The 22,781-nt window shown below is 32.6% G+C and overlaps 3 protein-coding genes across 4 annotated transcripts in view; 2 read left to right on the forward strand and 1 right to left on the reverse strand.

Moving 5' to 3' along the window:
- LOC100870268 (uncharacterized) overlaps positions 1-22,781 on the forward strand; it is a 400,411-nt gene that overhangs the window by 45,626 nt on the left and 332,004 nt on the right. For both annotated transcript variants that reach the window (XM_086906262.1, XM_086906261.1), the window contains exon 2: positions 12,341-12,491. The gene's annotated coding sequence lies outside the window, so the exon portion shown is untranslated. The remainder of the gene's footprint in view (positions 1-12,340; positions 12,492-22,781) is intronic.
- Positions 408-5,583, reverse strand: LOC100870698 (uncharacterized). The gene is made up of 5 exons (XM_003693291.4): positions 5,400-5,583; positions 4,604-4,701; positions 4,331-4,535; positions 3,741-4,220; positions 408-2,873 (listed from the first exon to the last, which is right to left on the reverse strand). The coding sequence occupies exons 1-5, from the start codon at positions 5,473-5,475 to the stop codon at positions 2,749-2,751; spliced, it is 984 nt and encodes a 327-aa protein (XP_003693339.1). The 5' UTR covers positions 5,476-5,583; the 3' UTR covers positions 408-2,748.
- On the forward strand, positions 6,025-7,313 carry LOC100865070 (putative rRNA-processing protein EBP2 homolog). The gene is made up of 3 exons (XM_003693326.4): positions 6,025-6,225; positions 6,296-6,382; positions 6,454-7,313. The coding sequence occupies exons 1-3, from the start codon at positions 6,151-6,153 to the stop codon at positions 7,243-7,245; spliced, it is 954 nt and encodes a 317-aa protein (XP_003693374.1). The 5' UTR covers positions 6,025-6,150; the 3' UTR covers positions 7,246-7,313.

Consider the following 22,781-nt stretch of genomic DNA (forward strand, 5'->3'; position numbering starts at 1 on the left):
TAAAACTAATTGAAAACTTTCAATTGAAAACAAATAAAAAATTTGAATATAAACTTCAACAGGAAGTACAAGTGCTAAAGAGTAGTCGCGAAACTGTTATCCCAATGATGTTCAAAGAGGGAGTGATTTGGTCGATTTTTGTTTCTTCCAACAAAGTCAAGTCTCCCCACCAAGTTTCTAGTATATTTTTATTTTTTTTTTTTCTGAACATTCCCATTAATTTATTATTGTTTTTTCGTTGAAAAAATTTTTTATTATCTAGATTTTTGAAATATAAATCTTTAATTTATCAGAAACTATTATGCACTGTATTATTGATTATTTAATAAAATATTATAAATATTCCTATAAAAATATAGGAAAATCTATTGAATACATGGAAAAGGATAAAATGATAAAATACAAAATATTTGAACTTTATTTATTGAGTTAATGTATAATTGTAACTGATTCTTCTCTTTTTTCTTGCTTTAATGATTGTTACATTATTATATTTTATAACAGAGGATTCATTATATATATAAAAGACTATGAAAATTAAGTACAACATTTATGCAACGAATAAAAATGGCTATAGAAAATTCGCCTTACATTTTAATTCTGTTAATGATTAATAGAAACAAAAGAAAAGAAAAACATATGATATGTTTCTATGTTAAAAAAAAAAAAATTAAGAAAAAGAAAAATAGAACGATGGCCATTCAGGTGTCATTGATAGAAACGATGACATTTTTATTTAAATTTAATTAAATTTATTCATTGACAAATATTAATTCATGCATTAAACAGTATGGCCAGCCGTACTCATTTCTATCACAAAAATGTTAGTTTCACTTAAAAACAAACATAATCGTAGATACTACAATTTTATGACCAGATTGTTAAGAAATTATAAAGCAATGATAAGTATGACTAGTATATAATTATAAAAATAGCGAATTTACTTAATTAAACATATCAGAGGTTAGTACAAATAAAGATTAAATAAAGTTAGATTAAGCTGTACGGATATTTCAACTACGTCTCATCTAGCAAAATAGACGAAAAATAAAAGCAATGAAAGAAAGCAAATATATTAACATAATACGTCACGATACAGATATTCTAGTCTTGATAGAAAAGTTTCTTAAAAACACAATTATAATGATTGTAATGTTGAATTCTTAACAACAACTTATATCTAGAATTCAACACACCTAATGACTTTTCATCTCATAGAAACTAGTTCAGTATCAAAAAATTTCTTAACTTAAGGCATACGCAATGTAAGTAGTACGAAGCATCATTTAAATAAAATATCTTACAAAAATATTTAATTGTTAGTTGACTTTTAAAGAAAATAAAAATAAGTTCTGTGCATTAGATGAACAGAACAATGAATACATAAATTAAACCACAATCATCAAATAAGTAAAATGAGCAATAAATATTAAATCCATAACATTGATACAAAAAATGCGATGTTTTAAATTTGCGTTTGCCATTTATACAATTACTATTCTTCAAAATCTAATGATATCACTTGATCAGAACCTTAGTACCAATCGTCTTCAATTAAAAAATCTACCTACGTATTACATACAATAAACAATACGAACACTTTTGTTCCCCTTCTCAAAAAAGTCGTTCAAGATAAAATGCTAGATCTAAAGCATTTTTCGTTGGTAGCATAGTTGGAATATAAGAACACATACGTTGACATAATTCATCTATAAATTTGTTTGTTTTTTTTTTTTTTTCGTTAGTTCCTTACTTTAAACATATCAAACAGTATACTGTGCATTCACGTCCATAATACTGTGAATGAATTCTGTCTTAATTCTACGCAGAATATTACGATATTACTGCATTGGCATTCTATGCACTTTTGTTGTTGTTAGGTGTACAAGTTTAGTACAAAAGTTCGATTACAAACGTTAGAAAAAACTATTGTTATTCTTTCGTTTTTTTTATCCATGTCGCTTAGAAACTGAAGTCTTAATCTATGCTCTGGAATGCTGTATGAATAATACTTCTAATTTGACATCGATGTATATCAAAAATCGTCACAAGTTTAAATATCGTACAATCGGCGAAAACTTCTCTTTTCATTATTGTGCAAAAATTCAGTTCGATGGTTGGTAAAAATTAGAGGAAGATGTAACGTGATTTTTTTTTATATAACGATGTTAAAAATTAGTTCTTAAATTATATATCTATATATTGTGCCAATTTTACAAAGTTATTAAACGTTAATAAATTCGCAGTCAACAAATTAAAATATATCTTTCCTATGAAATTCTTTCTAAGTTAATAATATCTATGTTTATTTTCCGAAATATTCTTCCTATAAGAATCATCAAAAAATCGTATTTACCGATACTTTCATCATTATTATATAAAAACTACTAGAATCATAACAAAAAGAATTATATCTATGAGTAAAAATGTTACAATCAGTATATAGCTATTGAAATTATTTTTTTCTTTTTTTCTTTTTTTATTTCTAATATGCATGGAAATAAGAGTTAATTTGAATATCATAAAAATCTTGTAAATCGATTTTTGGAATATTTGAACTATTATTTAGTGATTTATAAATATTTTGCAAGCCTTATGTATATAAAATTGCATCATTTTTTCTCTTTTTTCTTACTATAAAATCTGCGAAGAATTGATCAAATACAAGAAAATCACAAAAAAAAAAGCTAACTTTTCGTTTCATTCAATTAATTTTTTAACGCAATTTAAATTAAAGACTAGTTAAACTTAAATTCTGTTTAAAGAATCGATTGCCTCACCATTTGCAGCTAATTTACATTTTTTTTGTGGATGATTGTAAATGGTCTGCAGAGGTATATGAAGCAATTCCACGATTTCAATAAAATTAGGCTCTGCAACAAAGAAATGAACATTTTAGAATATTTAATATTATAATCAATAGATTGCAAATATATATTTTTTCATACTACATATATTTTATACAATCAACATAATTAAATTTGAATCAGTCAATAAATCAAATAAATGATTTTTTAAATTAATTTAGAATTTCAAATATATCATTAATCATTGTTATAGGCATAATATTCTTCCAGAAATGATTAATATTTAATTTAAAACTTAAAACTTAAAATTCGATTAAAGATTTATTAACATTAGGAAAACTTTGAACTGCTATAACTCTGAAAATAGTGAATTCCGGTCACTGAGTGAGGAATCATTAGAAGCGCGAAACCTTTCTCTTTAAAACGGTTTTTCATTTATCCCGATACGACTTCAGATTTCGTTATGTAAAAAACAAGAATAATATTTAATCATTTAAATTTTAAAATTATTTTCGTCTTTGTCGCTCACTCGAATCTCTCACTCGCATCTCGTTTCATTAATTTATTCATGATTTTATTGATTTTATGATTTCCTTGAATTTAAATTTCAAATAAATAATAGATGCGATTTCTAAAAGTATACAAATTTCTAGGAAAAGATAGATCACGAATTCATTCATTAATATCGTTACTACTTTTAAATGAATAAAAGAAAAAATGATTTTAATGGTATTTTCCCTATTTTTACATTTTTCTTATGTTTTTTATATGAAAAATCTGAATTTTATTTATGATTTATTATGTTTTAAAGTATATAGGGATAACACATGTTTTATATATTACAATATATAATATATTTTTGATAATTTGATTAGTTTTAGCTACATTATAATTCGCAATTTAATAATCATTTATATAATATTGTATATTTACCATTTTCTGCTGTGATATATCCATGTCTAATTAAAAAGTCAAGAGCAACTGGAACTGATGTCGTTTTAAAATGCGAAGACAGTATCCTCTCTATACATTCATTAACTGGAAGCAATTCAAAATTCTCAACCTCTCCATCATTATTACTTGGTACAAAATCTGGTGGCAGTTCAAGATCGTATACAAACTCTGTATTGGGAAACAGACCCCTTTCACTTTCAAAAAACAGAGATACACAACCAACACTCTTTAATTTTGCAATAAGATTATTAGGAATACTGGCTTCTTCTCCAGCTTCTTTTATAGCAGTTTCATTAATACCAAATCCCACACTCAATCCACCGCTCACCATGTTATCCCAATATCCAGGCCAAGTTTGCTTATTTGGGCTACGTTTTTGTAACCATATTGATAATCCTTTGACAGGATCCATAACATATCCATTAATATCTACTCCATATTTGCGAATTCCAAATAAGCCTATTGTTATAATAAATAAATAATAATATTTTTGGAAATAAAAAATAATAATAAGTAAAAATATTAAAAAAAATAAAAAATATTAAAAAAATTATGATTATTATACATACATGTAGCAGATCGATCCATTTTAAATAATGGTGGAGTATTGAATTCTGCTCGTACTTCATAACATTCTTCTCTCCATCCTCTTAATGTTATGAATTTTCCACCTGCACGCCATTCTTTTAAAACTTCTTCAACTCGAGCACTTCTTTCTGCATAGTCTCTGAATGCTGGATTTAGTTGTACATATTCAGGATGTACTTGAAATACCTTCAAGGCAATATTTAAAATAAATATTAAAATTCTATAAATTATTCTGCAATTCAATGTATGAATACCTGTGGATAATTTAATAATTCTTTCATTACATCTGGACGTACAAGGCCAACTTGTTGACCATCAACAACAAATGCTCTGCATTCTCCTGCATGAAAACCTAAGGAACATTATGAATATTCAAATATTATTATTTATTATAAATACATTACCATAAAATTTAAGAAATATATAAAATCTACTTATATATATATTATAAAATGCAAATGCTATAATAAAGAGAAAAATAAAATATAACATAAAACAAATTTAATAAGAATTATATATTTTTATTAATTATATATTATTATAAAAATATAACATAGTATAACATTAATTATATTACATTTATTTAAATCTAAAAAAAAAAAAAAATACTAAAAATTTTTATTATTAAATAGATTTGGTTTATATTTATATTTATATTTAAATTATATAACAAAACATTACTATATCTTTAGATTATCGGATACAGATAATATGAATTCTTATCCGTTGATAAATATATGTATATATGTATATGTAACAAGAATTTATTCAAAATATTTATTATCAGAAAAATGGGAAAGTTTTTAAAGATAATAAGGAAAATAATAGATGCGATAAATTTTGCGAATATTATTTATATTTTCAAAAAATATAAACAGAGTTTTCGTTAATTCATTGAAAATACGAGAAAGAATACACAACAAACTCGAAATCAATATCTTACTAGACAGGACGGAAAGCCATACGTTTCTATGTCCTAATCATTAGAAAATTAATTCATTGATGTAAAAAAAAAGACCAGACATGTTTAATATTGATAATGAGACTTACCTGACAGGTAGAAGCAATTAAATTTGTTAGCAAGTTTCAATAAACGTGACATAGGTTTCTTATCACTATCCGTCATGATATTTCGCTGTCGTTAACCAACTGTGACAAAAAATTCTGGCATAGAATATATTATTTCAGACAGGAACTTCACTTTAGAATTTCTCCACAATAAGTAGAATCTGGACTGAAATCATTATATATGATTGGTTCGTATCTTGTTTCATGTATTTTTCATTTTTTCATAGATTTAGAGATAAGATAACTAAATTTATTTCTTATATCATATAACACAGATTTCCTTTTTTATTCTGATGGAAAATAATCATTGATAATATTAATAATTTATAATCATCTTCATTTATAGAAAATGATATGCAATTTTGTTTTTATTAAATATTGTATACTTCTTTTTTAATGAAATAAAAAGTAAATATTTTAAAAATTAGAGTGACATTATTTATAATAAATCTGATAATAATATCGTTATGATAAAGTAATTTTTATAATACAAAAGAGAAATTATTACATGTAGTTTTTTTTAATATATAATAAACTGTTTACAAAAGCAAAAAGAATATTTAATATTTTGTTTTAATAATATTTAAAAGCATTAGGAAAACTTATCATTTAAGCATTATGTTTCAAATATGTTCCTATATTCCCAATAGAGAGCGCTAGAAGAAAGATACATAGAATATACTGTTTACAATAGAAGTTTAAATTTATATATTTGACAAATTTAACTTAAAAAATGAAAGTGAAAAAAGCTGTAAAAGCGTCATCGTCTTCCGAATCCGATTCAGAGTATAATTCATCAGACGAAGAAGTAAATACTATTTATACTCTAAAATATATAATGTAATTCTTTTCTAACCTATATTTTTTCACGTGTACAGTTAAGGCAAGCTTTTGCAGAAGGTTTGTTAAAACCTGGTCTAAATGTAGTAGTTGAAAAAAATAAAAAAACACCAAAAAATTGCGTTGTAAGTATAATATAATTAGATCTATGAATACAAAAAAATAATCAGAGGATCATAATTGGGATCATTTTTAGTCTCTTATGAAAAAAAAGCTAGAAGAAATTAAATTGAATTTACCATGGATCGAAAGATTAGACTTGACCAATGCACCAGCACCTTTAGCACCAGAATTGGCATTGCAAATGCAAGAACAGGAAGACAGACGTGCAAAGCAATTGAAAGGGAATAAAAAATTACCTCAATATGACCCAGCAGATGATCCCGTTCTAAATGATTTTCGTAGAGAAACAATGTTTCATAGACAGGCACAAGCTGCTGTTATGGAGGGTATTGCCCGATTAAAAAAACTTGGTATTCCAACAACTAGGCCAGATGATTATTTTGCTGAAATGGCAAAATCAGATGCTCATATGCATAAGGTCAGAGAAAATCTAATGAAACAACAGACAATAGCGCAAAGATCAGAAAAGGTTAGGCAATTGAGGCAACAGAGGAAAATAGGAAAACAAATGCAGATAGAAGCAACTTTGAAAAAACATGCAGAAAAGAGAAAATTATTAGAAGAGGTCAAAAAGTATCGTAAAGGTGTAAGAAAAGATCTTGATTTCTTAGAAGATAAAAAGAAACCTCAAGGCAAAGCAATGGATCAAAAAGCAGCAGCAAAACGTAAAATGAGGGATGCCAAATTTGGTTTTGGTGGTAAAAAAAGGGGTAGCAAAAAGAACACAAGGGCAAGTTCCGCAGATGTATCAGAATATAAAAGACCTTCATTACCAGGAAAAGATTTGAAGAAGAAAAAAGGAAAATCGAAACAGAGATTAGGAAAAAGTCGTAGGATACAGATGAAAGCAAAGAAAAAACGATAATAGCAATAAATTATTTTATATAATTAAATGACGTTTACTTGTAAAATAAATATTTTATGTAATCTTGATATTTTTCGTTATTATTTCTTACTTTTTATCGAAATATTTTCAGAATCTCGTTTGGTAGACAATGAACAATTGCAAACTGAACTCGACAAAAGAATTTTTGTCACATATGCAACTACGTTCAAATGCATCTAACGTGAAAGCATTCAAACGTATGCAAAGGTGGGATTGCGTAAAGACATATAAAACGAAAAAAATCTTTTTCTCTTTCTCAAGTTAGATAGCATACTGTTTCGTGTTCAAATATGAACAATCTCATCGATATGATCTCGAACTTACAGTGCATTTTTCTATGCGTTGTAATATTTTTTTTTATGCACGTTAAAAAAATTATCATCGATAATTTTAATAATTCAATACATTTAATATTGATTGAAATTTTAGAATGGAAAATCATTGTTAAAAAATTGGCAGAATTTCCATTACAGAAAATGAAAGAAATTAAATTTTATCACACACACATTAAGTATAGAACAAAAATAACTAAACAAAACAAAGGGAACAAAGAACGGCAGGAGGTTGCATGATGGATAACTTAATCTACAAAGTGACTCTCCAGTATTTGTTCGATCCATTCAATACGTTAATGCCCCATTAAGTTATGAAAAATCGAGAAGGATATAGGCAAATGATAATAGCACGAGCACGTGGATCAGAATAATCTCTTCATAGTATCGATATCGGCGGAATATTTAACATGTGTCGTCCATTAGATCCACTGTATCTACAGGGCTTGTAACATGCATAGGAATGCGATTACACCGCATATTACATGCGCAGCCACGTTTGCATTCGCATAGAGATATGTATATACACATAACCCCTTTCCTTCACCAATCGTCCCATGATTCTTCATTACATAATATTAATTACGATTTATTCTGATAAAAAATTTAAATGCTTTAAAATTACACAATTTTTTAATTTATAGAGCATTTCAAACTTTATGGGTGAAAATATGAAATATGAAAATTTATCACGTCATTTTTATAGAAGATAAAAAAGATCATGCAATATAGAAAAACATATAGATCTTTAAAACTTATTTATTAAATCTTTATTATTATAAAAAATCAATTGAATTGCTTGGATATCCAATATATTATGAACGACCATCTTAAAAATGGATTATTGAGAAAAAATTAGAGATTATCAATATGTACGATACTCGTGATTGAATTCTCCATATTAATTTGGAGAATAGAAATACCAGCGATCGTGTCGCATGCATAAGGCCCGACCATTTGTGTGCAGTCGCGCGAACGTGGCCGTGTATATTTTTTACAATAGCCCCGGGTTATTGTATTTAAATCCAGAAGCACTCTCACGCTGTATTCTCCGCTCTGTCCGACGCAGACACGAGATCTAAAATAGATCACCCGTGTAATATATTTTTTGTCGCATTCGGGGGCCATATGAAAAAAAGAATTGAATTTTCGTTTCATTCGGTTTCTCTCAAGAAATTTATCATTGAAAAAAATTACACTTTTTTTTAAGAGTTAATACCTCTAACGAGCTACTTGTCTCGTATCTTCTGACCTCGTTAAAAGTTCCCTTATTCGTCTTGATGCTACGAAAACTCGTAAAACAGCGAAATTACCTCGTACTAGGTTATTGCAGGTGACTATCCTCTTAATAATTGTTGAAACCATTTAATATCAATTTATTGAATTAATATTTTAAACTTACCCGATAGTTTAATGCTTGAGAATAAAATAGAACGCACGATGAAAAATTACATATTAAAAAAGTAAGCTTTAGCAACCAACATTTTTTGTAATCAACTATAAATCATATTTCAAAAAAATGAAGATAGCAAGAAAGCATGCGATTTACACGATCAGATTCAAGAAATTCATAGCAAGAGCACAGCCAGTAGTATATGAATTTATCGAATAAATTCGAGAGGTTTTCCCGTGTATGGGACCACACACGTGATTCCGTGGCTCGAGGACGGAAATATGGACAGGTATCTCGCGCAGATATTTGTATTGATGACAACCGCGGCGTGACATGTATCCTCCGTCGGTCGCTAATGGGTGAAATTTGTTTCGCCATTGCCTTCGGGCAATTTTACCCGATTTCAAATTTCACCGAATTCACGTACCTTCCCTACCCTCGCCTCTCGTATACGATCCACCATGGTGTTTCGTGTTCACGGGAACCTGACAAGACGATAAAATATCCATCTCAATTATTTAGACCCGTTTCGTGGAAAATTCGGATCGGTATTAATCGATGAAGCGCGTTGGTAAATTGATGCAAACTTCTTTCGGTATCACAGAATCATAGATTATCGTTGGATCTTTTAATGGAAATGTGAAAGTAGAGAGATTATTTTTGCGAGAGTGGTAAATTCTTTATATTTAGGAATATCATTGTGATCAACACCTTGGAATTAAAAATAGACCGGTCAAAGGAATAGGCGGTTCTTTTATTACCGAAGTAAGAATTTTTAAATTTATTTAAAATTGGTCGTTTTGGGATAACAAAGTGGGTTAAACCTACAATATCGTAAAATCGTATGTGGGCGAACGGTACGGATCCGTTTGCAACTCGAGAAATAGAAGACGAATGTCGATAAGTCAGAAACGGTATAACGAAATCGAAACCCCCCGTGGATTTTAGCATAAAAATAGTACGACGTCCGATGTATTCGGTGCGTTGAAGGATATAAAACATTTTTCAGATATCTTCGCTCGACATGATAGACTTTATCCGACTGGTAACGAAAACCATTTCGAAAATGGATTTGGCAAAGCCTTTTAGGATTGAACGAAAAAAAAAAAAAATAAATAAATAAATAAAAAGAAAACAAGAATTCTCCACGATACATATATTAAACAGAGAGATTTTTATGAATTTACTTTAAAGTAAATTTTCATGTTCCTTTTCTTTTTCTATCTTTTTTTTTTTTAAATTCTCTTCTATCTTTCTTCCCTCTTTCACAAAATTATGAAATGTATAACTATGTTCTTGAAATGTTTCAAATGGAAGTTGTTACCAGGTTACTTTGTAATCCAACGAACTTGTCACAACTCCTCGGTTGTAACGTTGATTAAAAGTTAGATTACACAAAGTTATTCCATTTCTTGAATTTTTAATTTTATTCCGAACGTCGTTAACAATCGTTTTAAACGCATTTCGGAAAAATGACGATACAGAGTTTCGACTCTTCACTTGATCGACAAAGATACAATAATTTCAATCTCTGTCATTATTAATTAAATAATCAGCTTCGAACGTATATCTTCGAATCAAAACCAAAATTTCGAAGTTTCGCTACCTCTTTCATTACCATTTCCCTTTCTCACCTTTTCAAACGTTCAGTATCCGAAAATCAAAAATTATCCATATCGTATCTTTTTCATCAACTTCCTCCTTCCTCCCGCATACTTTTCCAGAATCCAAAATTTCAAAAATTTCGACACCTCTCCATATCTTTCTCACCAACCAATCTCCGCTTCTCACTCACACGTTACCCATTCCTTCGAAATCCAATTCGAGATCCAAATCAAAGTGAAAATTTCGGTATATTTCTTTTTTCACGTGGCCATCCTCTACCCCGTGCACTCTGCCCGGTCAAACGATTTTTCCCGGAAGCATAAAACGGCGCCCACGTCGGCACGTGGCCGTGTTAGGGCCACGGATCGAATAATACACTCGTCCATAGACGAGATAGTTAGCCGTTGGTTACTTCTACCCCCGTTGTGTTCCATAAAGCTCACGGTAAATCGACTGTGAGCGGGTGCGGAGCAGCCAACGTCGCTCTCTCCCGTGTTCCACGTACGTGGCTTGGGGAGAGGGGGGGGGAGAGGTGGAAGAGGATGGGAAACCATTATTGAAATGCAGTAAATGGCCGTGAGTTTCAATTGCCCCTGGGTGCTTCGAGCGTGCCGTAGGAAAGAGAGGCGTCTACCCCCCCCCCCCCTTTCCTACCCTCAACCCCTGCGCCAGGCCGCGAAACCACCCTTCCACGGATGGGAGGGAATTACGAGAATTCGCAATGATTCCGCTCGCTGTCGGCGCACGAAAACACACGGGGAGAGTCGGGTGATCGGCCTACGAGCTGCCTCGTGCTCGATGGGCTATTACCTCGGCCTAATGCTTCCCCCTCCCCCCAAGATGCTATGGATTTTTCCTTCTCTTTTCTTTTTTTTTTTTTTTCTGAACTCGAACTCGTCGTGCAGCTCGAGTTTTCGTGGAACTTTACTTTTCTCCTTTTTTTGATTTTGATTTTAATTTAGCTTCTCTTCACGTTGTTGTTTTTTATTTTTGATTTGGTTTTTCGAGAATCGAACATCGAACATGATTACCTTTTTCGCGCGCGCGTGTGTGTGTGTTTTTTTTTTTAGGTATTATGCATTTTCGATATCACTTTGACGCGTGCATTCGATATGAGGGTGAAAAAGGAACATTATACCGATTAATGATTCGATATTCATTTTCGATGGCGGAAATAGGGTGTATGGTAGATGTTACGATGAAAGCGTCTTGATGAAGAATTTTTAAAATCGAATTTTAATTACACATTAAAACTAATAATACTTTTGTAATCTTTCGTGTTTAACCGAATATTTTTGTTTGTTCTTCTTTTAATTCCGATGCGGAATTTTATACGAATTTGCAACGAAATATTTATTTGACGTTTTTTCGATGAAAAAGTAAACTAACAACGGAAGATACTATTCAATCATTGGCGCGAATAACATGTGATCAATTCCCCAGAATAATTACTGTTTGCAGTTATTACGCGTCGTATGGCATCGTAACATGACACGCGGTATTATTTGAACAACGTGACCGTTATAATAGATAAACAAAGCACAACGTTTAACCCCTTCGCCGTGGATGAGATATCTCGTGAACACGTCGTTCCTGCCACGCTAATAAAATTTCCAGCGAAAAATTAAAATTGCGAAATCTTCTCCATAAATCATAAACAAATAAATCTTTTATAATTTTTCTTCTACGATTTTAAATAAAACAAGATGTTATACGTAATAATATATTGTTCTTTATGTTACAGAATAAAGAAAACGAAATAGATGCATTTGCGTTTGACCTGATCTAACCTCGTATAAAGAATGCCGTGTCGCATCGCATAAGTGACATTGCCTCTGACATCTGGCCCATAGTGCCAAAAGGATTAATCGTCTCGAGGTTCCTCGAGGATAAAGGTCAGTTCAACTTTAACCTTTAAATGCATATTTGACAACATCTATCTATATTTTCTCACATATGACATATGACATTTATTAGTCAACGTGTTGAAATGCGTTTTCAATGTTAAATGCATCGATGCTAGGATAATTATTTATAATTTTGTACAAACAAATTATTTTCTATTCCTCGTGTATCATTCGCGATCGTGTTAAAATTCATTAGAAATTATACCATACTTACTTCGCAATAATAAATTGTGATTTATTCGTTATATATTTTATGATTCATAACGATAATCTTTATGTAAATTCAAAAGTTATGATCGAAGGTTAAGTAATCCTTCATAGAAACGATTACGTAGTCGCAGGTTACGCGAAGCACGAATCTAATTGGTTTAATCTACGTCGGCTAATTAGTTGACAGATTAAAGTCACGGATGTCCAGGATCCCTTCAGGTGATTCTTCATCCTCGGTTTTTTCAATCTTAATTCAAAGTCAACAAATTCGTTCATTGAAAAAAGAATAATTGTACTTGTTATTATTGAAAATAAGATGAGAAACAATCGAACAATTTATATTAATCATCATTTGATTCTTTTATCGTAGATTCATAAATTGTATTTATTTACGAGGATACCGTTTGCTTGCGTTTTTAATAACGTTTCAGTCAATCTGATTGCATCTAATTATACGATCTATTTAGTTTAATTGCACAGAATTTCGAGGAAAAGGATCTCGATAGTAAATTCAACGATTATTTAACGATCGAAAAACATTCGATTCGAGACGTAGGAAGTTTTTAATCAAATTAATAAGACACGTAGGATTTGCATCACATAAATACTCTTTTAAGAAAGAAGAATTTTTATAATAGGAAAAAGTGAATGTTTAACATTTTCAGAAAACATTATCCTTTGTAAAGGATAACGAGGGATTTACAGAGAATCGCTCAGCATTTTTAGATTGCAATGTAGATTCTCGAGTCAGACCTTTTCTTCTCAAACTCGAAGAATATTTTAATAAATTGCGTACAAATATTCTTGCAAAATGATTGGTTTTCCAAACGATGGCGAAACGGAAACGGATTGTCAAACATATCGACGAAACTATAGCTATATTATGTTATAATTCCCACAAACGCTTCTATTTATTATTCCCATATCATTTTATGTATCACGTATTTGCCCACAACATTGGCCCGCCGCAAATACATGAAAAGTGTTGAAACAGCATGGCCACGTAACAACGTGGGCCAATTTTAAGCCTGCCATTAAATTGACGATCAATTATCGGGTCACGAGAATGGATTTGGAGGTTGGAAAAACAGGATACTCGTCATAGATACGCGGCCACGTTCGTTGGGCCTGGCCAGGCGGTGGGAACAAGGGCCGACACGGGGAGGAAAGGAGAGGGAGAGGCGCAAAACGCGATCGTTTAGGTAACGCAGTCAGGGAGACAAATGCGATATCGCGTCTCACAGCTATGGCGGAATTTCAATGGAGCAGATGATATTCAGCGATTCGCAGATGTCGGTAACGAAATTGGACTGGCGTGTCAGTGGCATACCAATAAGCGATACGCGGATCGGCCACGCTTTATTTTCTCTGAATATGACGCGACCTATTCGCGAGCAGCGTGTTTGTTACGAAGCCTTGGAAAACAGACTCTCTGAGAAAAATCAGTGTGACCATTGCGTTTGACCAGCGAATCCCCACAAAGCATCGTAGAGAGTATCATCGTTCGAACGTTACGTACATTGCATGTGACTTAAAAGTGAGGTTAGAATCGCGATCAATCGGGTATTTCGGATCTCTTGAATCAGTTTATTCGCGTTTAATCGGATACCATTTTCGCCATGTGATATATTTTTATTATCAACGATATAATTTAATCCGATGTTTAAGCGAAACATCTGCCACTTAGTCGAAATTGATAAAATATTATCGGACTGAATTCTCAGTTTTTAAAATAATCGATACACGCTCGTCTGTCTGTTTCAACGAAGAAAATAGAATGAACTCGCCCGCCAACAGTTATTTAGAACATTTCTCTTTAGAAAATAATCGTAATATCCGTTTTCTCTCGCGATTTTCGGTTTTCCACTCGCGCGTCAGTGAAATACGAACAAACGTCTCGAAGTGAATGTAATCGGTACCGTTAACGCCATCTTCTTCATTGGCGCTGACCAAGTTCGAAAGATGCAACGATATTGACCTCTTCTGCGATGAATGATGAGAAACTCGGTGCAATTCGAGGAGATACCACAGCGTGATACGAAGGACGGAAACTTCGAAACAAGTTTCACAGGCAAGAACGCTTCGAAATTACATAATTAGTATTATTTCTGGTTTCGACGGCGAGAAATGGAAGTCTCTAGACTTTTAGTGTAGTAGTTATCAGTTGAAACTTTCACGAGGAAATTATCACCTTTCTGGCAATTATTTCTTAAGCTCATTTATATCGTGGAAAAAAATCTGTCTACCTATCAAGGCCAATCCTTTTTTTAAAACTTCTTCTTTTTTTTTGTATTTTCAATTTTCACGAGGATCAGATATAAGAAACAATTCTTGTATTGTTAATCACTTTTTTAGACTCGATATCCTTAACGAAACTGTCAATATGTCGGTATGGGCTCTTTTTCTCATGATCGCTATCGATGGTTTTGCAACGATCCAGTTTTTTTTTTTTCTGTCAGAACGATATGTCGTCCGGGTTTTAAATATTTAAATGAAGAATCCTTCTCACGCGCGGAATATAGATGAAAGAATATTTTTACTTACACATGCAGTTTTAACTTATTCTTGCAAGCTGGAATTTAAATATCTCCAATTAAAATCGTCGAGCTGCCTTTAAAGGTGGAAATTTAAATTCTGCCGATAAAGCTTGAATACCACGTCGCGCCGCCTGAAATTTTCGCCTCAGCATAGAAAGACTATTAGTTGTTATTTATTCTCTATCGCCTCGCGAAATCTGTTTTCCCTTTTCGCGTGGATTTCGCGTGCTTTTCTATCCATCGTGATATCTTTTCAGAATAACACACACGCATACACACACACGCATAGAAAGAGAATGTTCAAATTAAGATTATTTTAAAATGATACAAATTGCTTTGTATTTTTTATGACACGTTATTTTAAATATTTATTCATAAAATACGAAGAATATGTGAGACTTTTTTACGAAATATTTCGATACAGAATTTATAGAATAAAAATTGCTTCGTATATTTAAACACCAGTTATAATATTCAATATTATTGAATATTATTCGTATATTTCATGTAAAAATTATCGAAATAATTATTTTACGTAATAATAATAATATTTGCAAATATTGAAATTATTTATCTAAATTGTAATATTATTATTTCGCGTAATATTAATTTGACACAATTACGGAAACAATTCTTGAAAATATTTTCATTTATTACGTCAAGTACTATTTTACCAACGACCGATAATACCGATATAATTGTGCATTAAATACTTAGAAATCCGATTAAAGATCTCCCGATATAAAAAGCTTTCAATAGCGAAACGAATTTATTTTCGCAAATTTTTCCATAAGAGAAATATGATATCGATAGACTCTCATCCTCGAGTCCACGAAGACACGAATTGCGAGGCATTCCACACGTATAGTGGAGCGCGCACAGGAAAATCCTTTTTCTAGGGACTTTCACACGCTTACGTATTTTATGTTCTCCCCTATTATGACTGTTGCGTGCCGTGGCGGTGTATCGAGGGCTTCCTCGACGTGCTCGACGCGATACGATGATCTCTGAATCGACCAAGCTCTCTTCACCACGGGAAATCGATTGCCCAGACATACCACTACGTTTTTATATTTAATAGAACATAACCTCCTACGCGATAAAAATTTTTAGTCGATCAAATCGCATCGATGTCGTGAAATTTTTGCGACGATCTATTAATTGGATTTTCAGGATAAATAACGGATTATAATGTTGTATAGGGTGATTCGAATATTAAAGTTTTTCTTCAGTTTTTATGGTATAAACAATAACATTCAAGTTGCAAAAGAAATTATAAAAATTCTAGGTTATGTTTTGAAAAATATACAAGATATAGGGGAAATTATTTATAGAGAGTATAGAAACTTTTCTACAATCTTTTACAAAATTAATGGTATTAGTGAAATTTTTTCTATCATTAAACTTGTTGCTAAATGAATACACGTGTATATACTCTACCGTCTTGGTTCAAAGATTCATCTCGAATATAATATCGCGTTTCTGCACGAAAGAAAAAACAGAATGGGATATCATCGACGATATCGGCGCGTATTTTTAGATATTTCGAACAATATTCAACCACGCGCTCAAACGAAGTGAAAAGTGTTGAAGTGGTATCGGGACGGGCGAGGATGCAATATTTTACGAATATTGAAAAGTTTCGACGGAAAACACCACTCGATTTTTAATGTTTCGCGAATTCATCGAAAGCTCAACAATGTCCTTCGCAATTTGTTTGTGCGCGGAGGATCTCATCGATCCTCTGCCTCCCAATTTCCCTCATTTTTATCATTTTTACAATACGTAATCACGCCCAATTTTTATTTTCCCCAAATTTAAAATTTAAGAACGAAACAATTTTTAATCGTTAACTAAAAATTTCAATTATCGAACAAATCTAAATAAACATATTATCAAAAAAATTACACCCTTGCTTTTCCCTTTTTCGAACATCTTCCCATAAAAAAACGACCACCATAAAAGTTCTCCAAAGCTTCTCGCTCCTCGAATAAAATAAAAACAAAAAAAAAAAAAGAGAGAAAGAAAGAAAGAAAGATAGAAAATTTCGAGAAAGAAACGAAAAATCGAATTTAACCCCTTTAACCAGGAAAAATTGAGCAAGTAGTGCGCGCGCGTTCGCCATTCCTGACGCAACAATACCCAATAGAGAAGAGGGGAGGAGGGTTCGTTTTCCAGGAGGGAATTAAAAGGGATTTCTCTGTTCTTTGGGGGAGAGAGAAAAAAAAAAGAGAAAAGGAGAAAAAAAAAAGGACGAGGCGCGGAGGATCGTTCGAAGGGGGCGGAAATTGAGCAAAAACTCGACAATATCCGCGCATACACGAGGAGGCAGGGCCATCGATTCGGTCTCGCGGGGTCCACAGCCCCTCCCCTCCCCCCTCTTGGCTGATCAACTTTCACGTCCGCTCGTTTCGCGTGGAATTACCAAACGTAATATCGCCCGGTGCCGTTTTATTCTTGCGGCGTAATCAAGTCGCGAGCGTCGCTCAAAGGACGCGCAATAAAAGAAGTCAAATATCAATACGGCGTGTCTCGAAAGAAATGAACGATGAGAAAGCAAGAGGTTGGAGAGGCAAGGGAGGACGTATCGCATCGGGCGCGTAACCCCGGATCCGGAAATTGTACAGTAGCCACTGCAGTCACGTCCCTGAAATGTGCTCTTTGTTAACGGTGCCCCTGCTCTTAATAAACTCGATATTAATCGTTGCCCTTTCCTTCTTCTTCCCTCTCCCCCCTCCTCTCTCTCTCTCTCTTTCTCTCTTTCTCTCTTTCTTTCTTTTTTACCTGCTCGTTCTCTTTAACCCCCTTTGCTCTTCTTATTAGCAACGTTGGGCAAATACTCGAAACGTATCCCGGCTTCTTTTCCTGGTTATTAAGCGGACGGGTAGGTAGACGGTTTGTGTTTACTGTCTATTCTTATTATATCATCGGTGGAAAGGAGGAGATGTTTTTTTTTTTTTTTTTTTTTTTGGATTTTACGATTTCTTCTTTTTTAGAATGGAGGGAAAATTTTTGTTTTGACGTTCTTTATTTTTAATGAACCTCGATGCATATTATAATCAAAAGTAATTATTGTATACTTTATAATTTAACAACTTGATTCGATTGATTTTCATTAAACGATTATTCGATAAAACTGTCATTTATATCCAATATAAAGTGGTTCAGCTGGAAAATATATTTAGCACGAGAAGAAACTTGATCTCGTGAAATTTTTAATTAAAAGTTAAAAATTAAAATTTTCATGATCGACTCTCTAATCTTTCATCTTGAAAAAAAATTAAAAGATTGTTTAACGTAATTATAATATTATTATAATATTAATATTCGCATATCTGTAAGTATTTACGTGTCATACGAGAAGATTAACCCATCCTCGAAAAAGAAATCGTCTCTTAATTTATTTATTCCCGTGGTTTTATTCGATCAACTTGTCCCGTTGTCCGATTTTTGTCACGACCTCTCGTAATAATTCCATTTATGAAAATAAATAATGAATCGGCAGATCAAATCAAAACGAGTTTCTGCTCCGAATTTCTGTTTATATTTTAACGAATGATGTTTCTAGAGATACTGATATCATCTCAAATGAAATTAAATCCTTGTGGATAGCGATAATTTTATTTCTCTTCTTTCTTTCTTTTTTTTTTTTTTTAATACGAAAATAATATAATTTTTATTTACATTTAAAATGTGATACACGCAACACATTTCGTGTTCGTTAGAATTATCCTTGAGTTTGAAATACGATATCGTATTTTAAGTCGCGTTGTACATTTCTAAAGTTCACTCGAGGAAACTTGTCGCGTTTAATTTACTCTCGAACTTTGGAGAATTGTCTCGAAAACATATTTCACTCTCGTTAAACCATTTTCTAAAAATCGGTCTTCGCTCCCCGTGTAAAAGCATATTTTTCTATCATCTTTATCTCACGCGTATCTTTTTCGATCGCTTCGTTTAAAAAAGTTGCGATGTCCAAATGGTTCATCGAATTTTCCGGTCACGAAATAAAAGTTAAACCGTTTAATCAAAAAATTAAAATCCACTTCGAAACTTTCAACCATCGTTTCTACCGTAATCCATGTTTATCCTACAACAAAAACTTCACGCAGAAACTCTCTCGATTCCAACGAAATGAATTTCAAATCCCTCCTCATCAAAAAATTAAACGAAAAATTTTGCATATTTCTCGATAAAATATCCTTGGATCGACTTGTATCGTTTGATCGCGTTCCCTTGCATACATACGATTTCCATTTCTCGTCGAACGGTTTCGAAACGTTTCACTTTTCACGCCGCACGTAGCGACGGGAGGGGAGAAAAATTCACCCTCGCGTCCTCTCGCGTCTATGGTCCTTCTGGGACCGAGGAGGGGCGGGGCGTTAAGGGGTTCCAAGGGCTCGAGAGTGGGCCAAGAGTCGAAGAGATAAGGGGTGCAAATTCTCACGAGCCCGGTTGATCTACGAAATTGTCCATTTAAGACGAGCAGGGCCAGGACAAGTTTTCGAATTTCTGTGTATGTTTCATAAACCGAGCCGCCCCTATCCTTTCTCAAAAACATGAATTTTCGTTGGAACGAGATATTTTTATCTCGCATGGTTATCGCTTCATGCAGAATTAACATCCCCAACTTTCTTCTCGTTTCTATTTCCCTGCCCCCGAATGGGATCCCGAAGAATTTTGTAGAAATTTTCGATCGAAATCGTCTTGGACGAGGTGAATATTTGAAACGAAATATAAACGCTTGGAAGAGAATGTGAGGGAATTTTTCGGTTGGCGACGTTTCGCTGAAATTTATTAATTCACGCGCGTAGATGGCGCTTCGTTGTTACGCCAGCCACGAGTGTAATAAGGTATCCATGGTTTTAAAGGATTTTAATTTCGTCCCGTGTTTTCGCGGGATTGTCCGCATTTGTTGAAATTGGAGAATCTCGGACCCTGTCCTATAAAATTCGGCGAAAAATCGTGCACTTTAATTCGTGACAATGCCCCGTCCGGGACATCGCGAAATATTTCAGCCTCGTTTAAGCAGATTTAAATTGCAGATCCGCGGAATTTTTGACGGAATTTCGCCAAGTTCGCCAGAAATAATAACATTTCGAGACGGGGAAATGGAAGTTATCAAGATTTTACAAGAGAGATGGAATTCTTAACTTTCCACCACTTTTACTTTTCCTATCGTTATTATTGGAACGATCAAATTAATACCGTCCATAAATTCGAAGATACGATCATTGAATATTAAAAATCGCATCCTAAAATTTTTCCTTTTTGTAAATTTAATTTTAGATTTTTTTTCTTTTTGTAATTACAAAATTAATTTTCTACTCCCTACGAACGATTCACAATCCGAATGTTCAAAGAAGTTTCAATCCTATCGCTTTACACTTCGCGAAAGTGCTCGGAAAAAGAAAAAAAAAATTGCCCCAATTTCCGCCCGAAATTAAAGATCGTGAAAAATTTTAGAATCTCCTCGGGCCGCTCATAATTCACCGACACCGCGCGAAACTTTAATATAACCGAAGAGTTTCTGATTTTTGAACGACCGTGACACAATTTATTCGACGTTTAATGTCCAACGCAGTCACACGACAAATACTTAAGCGACGGTGAAAAAAAAAAGAAGAGAAAAATTAACGGGTTAGCGGTATTCGTGGTTCAGAATATGCAAATCAGGAGGCGATATTATCATAACGTGTATCCAAGCTTTCGTGACCACATCAACACACCATGGATTCTTCTTTTGGACTCTTTCTCGTCAGCGCTGAAATTTTCTATCATTAGTCGACGGGAGAAAATATCGGCCTTTGAACGTACGTACGTGGGCGTACGTTCGGCATTTATGCGGGGGAGGAAAATTTCCGTGAAACGATCGTGTTGGAGTCGATAATTGAATTTTGGGAAATTCAAGCACAGTCAAGTGTCATTTTCTTGAGAACCTTTCGTTCTTTTCAATATTCAAATAATTTACGAATGCTTTTTATTTTAAGAATTTATTTTAGGACTTTTTTTTAATTCAGAACTTAAAATTTTCCCGATTTCCTTGTGGATTGTGAATCATTGGTACGATCGAAATGATTCCAAAATTATAATCATGATCGTCTATCGATAAAGTTAGAAGTAATTGAGATAAAAATAAGGTATATAAGGCATATCGAGTGACGTTTACGTAGTTATTTTGGCCAGGCGTGATAAGCGATACGATTTTTCGTTCGATGTAATTTTCGAAGTTAATAAACGAATCTAAATCCTATTTAATCTTCCAATTTCCCGATTGATTTTATTCGGTGCTCGATCGAATTTAATATTCCAACAAATTCACCGGCAGAATAGAGTGTTATTCCGGCACGGTGATATGTAAATAATCAGTGTACCGAGGTTTTAGTATTTCATAAACAGGTGACAGATCTGGGTCACGTTGAATTCTAGCCTCTATGCTAAGTGCCATAAATGAGGTCTACCACCGTGAGACAAAATGGTATTGCTCTAGACAAGGAGCTCCTAGATACCTTATACGTTCAAAAGAACGAATTTTTTCGTCGAACACGAAGCGCAATCAAGATTTTCCTCTTTTAAATGGTCTAACGTTTCCTTTAATTCACACATTTACATTTTGATCGCAATTATTTTATATTTTAATATTTTATATCGTGCTATATTGAAAGCTAAAATTTGCAATGTCTATATTTAGGATAAATTTAAAGTAATGAATTTTATTCTCATATAAAAAAAAAAGAGAGAGAGAGAGAGAAGTAATTGGGGGATAAAGATTTAATTGTAAAATAATAAATAACTAGAATTTTATGCATTTACTTTTATTTAAAACAAATTCCATTTATTTGACTCTCCTCTTAATAACTTTCACAATTAAAAAAATTTAATTGACTCTCCTCCTAATAATAACTTTCACAATTAAAAACCGATGCAAATTTTTCTTTTCAAAATCGTAACTCGTAATTCTTTTACCGTAATCGTATCCCTTCGTGAAAATTTACAAATTTCCAAAGGTGATATTCGCGATGTAAATAAAAAGTAGAATTTTCTTCCAAAAAAAAAAAATTCTGATTGATTACTTAAAGTTAATACCTTAACGAAATACAGCGCACGTTTTAATCAAATTAATTACCGAGATAGAAAGAGCTCGTTACAAGAAAACAAAAAAAAAAGAAGAAGAAAAAAAAATATAAAAATTTAATTGAGAAAAAAAGAGAATACCTTAAATCCTCCATAATTACGAATTACAAGAAAATACCTCCGTGTATTTACATTCCTTTCATCCACGAACGTTTAATCGATATAAACGGAAACGGATACAACGACGAGCAAAGAAAACGAGATTGATAGATTAAATATCTCTCTCTCCGAATCTCTGACCCAGTTTCGTCCGCTCCCTTAACCGACACTCACACACACACACACACACAATTGCCAATTTATACAGTAACTCGAAATTAAACGCCAACCAAGACCGTCATTCTCTCCCTCTTTATCTCTCCAAATCCTATCACGCTCCCACCTGGTCTAACGCTTA

Source organism: Apis florea, unplaced genomic scaffold, assembly GCF_048593485.1.
Source record: "Apis florea isolate Af1SG1 unplaced genomic scaffold, ASM4859348v1 contig_2492_pilon, whole genome shotgun sequence".
In the NCBI taxonomy this organism is placed as follows: Eukaryota; Metazoa; Arthropoda; class Insecta; order Hymenoptera; family Apidae; genus Apis; species Apis florea.